Source organism: Caloenas nicobarica, chromosome 4 (genome assembly GCF_036013445.1).
Source record: "Caloenas nicobarica isolate bCalNic1 chromosome 4, bCalNic1.hap1, whole genome shotgun sequence".
Classification (NCBI taxonomy): Eukaryota; Metazoa; Chordata; class Aves; order Columbiformes; family Columbidae; genus Caloenas; species Caloenas nicobarica.
The window spans coordinates 78918086-78922956 of record NC_088248.1 but is presented as its reverse complement, the minus strand read 5'-3'; the positions used below and the strand labels follow the sequence as shown (position 1 = coordinate 78922956).

Sequence of the window (4871 nt, the reverse complement as noted above, 5' to 3'; positions counted from 1 at the left end):
GCTCACGGCGGGGGGAACCCCGAGCCCTTGTCCCCGACGAGGGACGGAGCAGGACGGCGGTGCCGTGGTGGCTCCTGGCGCACGGACGCGTCCCGCGCCCGCGTGGGGCTGCGGCGGCGCGGAGCCGCACGCAGGCGGAGGTGCGCACGGAGGGAGCGCAGAGCCGGGCAGAGCAGCGAGCTGAGCCGCGCCGAGGCCTCTTTATTAGCCCTTGTCAATTTATAGCATTTTCAAAGACAACCCTGGACTAAGATGTTTTATCAATAATTGTTATTAAAAACACACCGCACTCATGTTACGTCTGTTTCAGCTACGCTCCCACTCATTCGCAGACAGGCCCAAGGACATTCACACACCACATGCACTTGGGGCGGTTTTCTGGCCCGAGACACCGTTCTCACGAGTCTGGGCTATCACCCTTTGCAATTATGAGAAACGTACTTCAGCACAACCTGTCCAAGGCCCTTTATAATTTGACTAGTTGCTATGATTTAATTATGTTAGTACGATTTCTTCTTTGACTGTCTGGATGGTCACGCTAGTATTGATCTTCCTGTGTCACCCAGGTGGCTGGAACTGCACACCTTGCTTTCCCACGTCTTTGCTTTCACAGCATCCCGGAATGTCAGGGGTTGGAAGGGGCCTCGGAAGCTCATCCAGTGCAACCCCCCGGAGCAGGAGCACCCAGAGGAGGTTACACAGAAAGGCGTCCAGGCGGGTTGGAATGTCTGCAGAGAAGGAGACTCCGCAGCCTCCCTGGGCAGCCTGGGCCAGGCTCTGCCACCCTCACCATGAAGAAGTTTCTTCTCATCTTTAAGTGGAACCTTCCGTGTTCCAGTTTGCACCCATTGCCTTGTCACTGGTTGTCTCCATCCTCCTGACACTCACCCTTTATGTATTTATAACCATCAATGAGATCACCCCTCAGCCTCCTCCAGGCCAAAGAGCCCCAGCTCCCTCAGCCTTTCTTTCCAACATCCGCCCCCCCCGGGGAACGAGCCGTCCCCCCCATCCCCGCCCCGCAGGGGCTGAGCGGGGCTGAGCGGGCGGGCACAAGGACCCGGGGCGGCCGGAGGGGCGGGGCTAAGACCGGAGCGGAGCAGGGGGCGGAGCCAGAGAGGGGCGTGGGCGGAGCCATGACCCGGGGCGTGGCCCAGGGGGCGTGTCCAGGAGGGGCGTGTCCAGGGCGGGGTGTGTCCCGGCGGCCATGGCGTCGCTGTTCGGCGGCGTGGAGGGGTGAGGAGTCACGACACGGGTGGGGTGGGGGGGTCCCCATTGTCCCCCAAGCCTGTGGGAGGGCGGGCGGAGGTCGGGGGGGGGGGCGCCCCCCCCCGACCTCCGCCCGTGGTGGGTCCCCCCCCGCCCCAAAATTCGGATTGGGGGGGTTATGGGGTCGTGCTGGCAGCGTGTCCCCCCCCCCCACTTTGTCCCCACAGCGGGGGCACCCACTCCAAGGTGGTGCTGGTGTCGGGAGATGGGCAGATTTTGGCCGAGACGGAGGGACCCTGCACCAATCACTGGGTGAGCTGGGGGGACACCCCCTAAATCTGGGGGGGGGGAGGGACAGGGTGGGACATTTGCGGGGGGCTGGTTGTCCCCAGGTTCCCAGGGTGGGATGAAAAAGATGATGCTGGGGGGTCTACAAGCAGCTGGTGAGAAACCCCACCCTGGGATGGAGCGCAGGAGTTGTGGGGGGGGGGCTTTAGGGTTTGGGGGGACTTTAGGGTTTGGGAGGGGACTTTAGTGTGTGTGTGTCCCCCCCCCCCAATTTCTCAGCTCATCGGCTCCGAGAAGTGCCTGGAGAGGATCGAGCGCATGGTCAGCGAGGCCAAGAGCAAAGCGGGGGCCGATCCCCACGTCCCCCTCCGCTCGCTGGTGAGTCCCCATCGTCCCCCGCTTCGATGCTCCGGCTCCGTGTCCCCCCCCGCCCGGGGGTGACAGGGACGCTGTGGCAGGGGCTGTCGCTGAGCGGGGGGGACCAGAAGGACGCCATCGGGACGCTGACGGAGGAGCTGCACCGGCGCTTCCCCCACCTCAGCCAGAGCTACTACATCACCACCGACGCCGTGGGGGCCATGGCCACCGCCACCGACCAGGGTAGGGGACACGTCACCGCGGGGGGACATCCCTGTGCCGTGTGGGGGGTGACCGTGCGTTTCCCCCCCGTCCTCCGCAGGCGGCATCGTCCTGATCTCGGGTACCGGCTCCAACTGCAAACTCATCAACCCCGACGGGTCGGAGACCGGCTGCGGTGGCTGGGGACACATGATGGGTGACGAGGGCTCAGGTGGGTGCTGGGGGACGCTGGGGGACGCCGGGGGGGTGGGGGATACCCGGGGGGGGGTCTCACCGGGCCCCCCGCTCCCCCCGCAGCGTACTGGATCGCGCATCAGGCCGTCAAGATGGTGTTCGACTGCATGGACAACCTGGAGGTGCCGCCCCACGATGTGGGGTACATCAAGCAGGCCATGTTCGACTACTTCCAGGTGCCGGGGGGGCCCTGGGGGGGCTCCGGGCTGTGTGCGGGTGTTCTGGGGGGGCGGCGGGGTCTGGGGGTGCTCCAGGCTGCTCCGTGGGGTGGGTGCGGGTCTGGGGAGCTCCCTGGGATGGTGGGATTTGGGGGATGCTCCGGGATCCACAGCAGGGTCCTGGGGGGCTCTGGGCTGGATGGGGGGTCCCGGGGGGGTCCCATGTGCTGGCAGGCGGGATATGGGGCTCACCGATGGGTTCCCTCCCCGGCATGGCAGATCTCGGACAGGATGGGCCTCCTGACGCATCTCTACCGCACCTTCGAGAAGTCCAAGTTTGCGGGGTTCTGCCAGAAGCTGGCGGAGGGTAAAGAAACCCCTTTCCTGGGGGGGCACAGGGGGAAGGGGCCGCACGGGGGGGCCAGGCCCTTGGGGCAGCCCCTCCCGGGGACCGTCACCCCTTTGCTGCCCCTCCCCGGCTCTGATCTCTGCCCCTTCGCTCCCTTCACCCCGAGCACCCTGCGCCCTAATCGGGGGGGGATGCACGAGCGGCGGTGGGTGCGGGGGGGTCCCAGGTCCCCATCCCACCCCCCACCTTGTCCCCAGGCGCCCAGGCTGGGGACCCGCTCTGCTGCCACGTCTTCACCAGAGCCGGCGAGGTGCTGGCTCGCCACGTCGTGGCCGTGCTGCCCAAAATCGACCGGGTGAGAGGAGAGCCGGTGGGGACGGGGGCGCGTGGGGGGGTCCCGGTTCTCATGCCCCCCCCTCCATTCCCCGCAGAGCCTGTTCCTGGGGGAGCTGGGGCTGCCCATCGTCTGCGTGGGCTCCGTCTGGAACAGCTGGGAGCGGATGCAGGCGGGTGAGCGCAGGGATGGGGTGATGGGGCGGGGGGTCCCGCGGTTCCCCCGTCCTCCAAACGCTGTGTCCCCCCGCCAGGGTTCATCCGGGTGCTGGCGCAGGCGCGGGATGAGGCCCCCGGCCGCATCTTCACCCGCTTCAGCCTCCTGAAGCTGAAACGCTCCTCAGCGCTGGGGGGGGCCCGGCTGGGGGCCCAGAACATCGGCCAAGCGCTGCCCTTGGACTACACGGAGAACGTCGACGTCTTCTACACCCACGTCTTCTAGTCGTGTGTGTGCCCCCCGGCTGCTGTCACCCCCCGGGGACGGAGGGACCCTCCGCACGCGGCGCCGGGGGCTCGGACAAACGGGTGTTGGTGGTTTGGTGATAAAGAGGCTGTGTGGCTGGTAGGAAATATTAACGAGCTGCCTCGTTAGTAACTGAAATTGCTGTGAACTTGCACGTAGAGTTTGGTTTAGGTGAGTGACACCTGGAGGTGGTTCAAGCTGAAAAATAAAGTTCCAGCCATCAGCAGATGCTGCAACTTAAGAAACTCCTGAAGAAAATCCAATGTAAGGACCCACCGAGGAGCAAGAAGACCCCAGACTCGGATATTAGACTCTGCTGTGAGGGTTCAATTAGATTGCGAGGGTTTGATTAGATTGTGAGGGTTTAATTGCCCAGGGGTGCCTTCGTTTGGGGTCCCTGTGTGGAGGGACCCGCTCAAGCTGATCTCTCTGCTGCTGTACCAGCAAAATAAACTATTGGGTGGAATTTATCACCTGCGACTCTGCTTTGGATAACCTGGGGTGAAGAAACCTCCTTGACATTGGGGACCCCAGATGGGACTCGAGCCCGTCCCCGTCGGAACGTCCCGTCTCCAAAATCCCACCGCCCACAGTCGGTGGGAACCAGAAAAGCGCCCAAAGACCTTATGTCGAGAAGATTTATAACTAAAAATTCATTTATAACTAAAAATTTATCTATAACTAAAACCAGAAGCCCAGCAGGACAGTGGCCACCACAAGGAACTTCAGATCAGCAGAAACGCACCTTCCTGCGACATCAGCTAGAAAAGAGGTTCTGGACAAACGGGTTATCGGGACGTTTGGGATGATTTGGCGTGGGGGAGAAAAGCCCCGAGTCGGGGAATCGGGACAAAAGGTTGTGCCCCGAACTGGGGAGTTCGGACCGTGTTGGGACACAAAACGCTGAGCTTGGGAGAAGATGCTGAGAGACGGGTCCGGTCCTTCTCTGGTATGTGTATCAGATACAGCCCGAATCTGGCAGATACTTAAATATCAAGAGAAATATTTCAGCCGGACAAGAGACAGAAAATAACCAGCAAAGATGCAGAATTAGCGCCGGGGGCTGGGGGGAATAGAAACCCCCACTCAGAAAATGATCCCGTCTGGGATTGTGACACCCCAGGGGATGGAACCGCTTTGGGAAACCCTGGGTGAAGAAAATTCTGTAATAACTGCACAAAGGGAACTGAACTGGGGCCGCGGGGAGAGGAACCGGCCTCGAGAGCTCCAGAGCGTGGTGAGGCTGCTGGAAAATGGA

General features: G+C 62.7%; 1 protein-coding gene across 1 annotated transcript; it reads left to right on the top strand.

Annotated features, from left to right (window-relative positions):
- The first annotated feature begins 1185 nt into the window (after nt 1-1185).
- NAGK (N-acetylglucosamine kinase) lies at nt 1186-4072 on the top strand. Its single transcript, XM_065634263.1, has 10 exons — nt 1186-1236; nt 1437-1521; nt 1777-1875; nt 1956-2097; nt 2177-2287; nt 2374-2486; nt 2748-2835; nt 3075-3172; nt 3249-3327; nt 3405-4072. Exons 1-10 carry the CDS (start codon nt 1208-1210, stop codon nt 3590-3592), a joined length of 1032 nt encoding a protein of 343 aa, XP_065490335.1. The 5' UTR covers nt 1186-1207; the 3' UTR covers nt 3593-4072.
- The last annotated feature ends 799 nt before the right edge of the window (nt 4073-4871 follow it).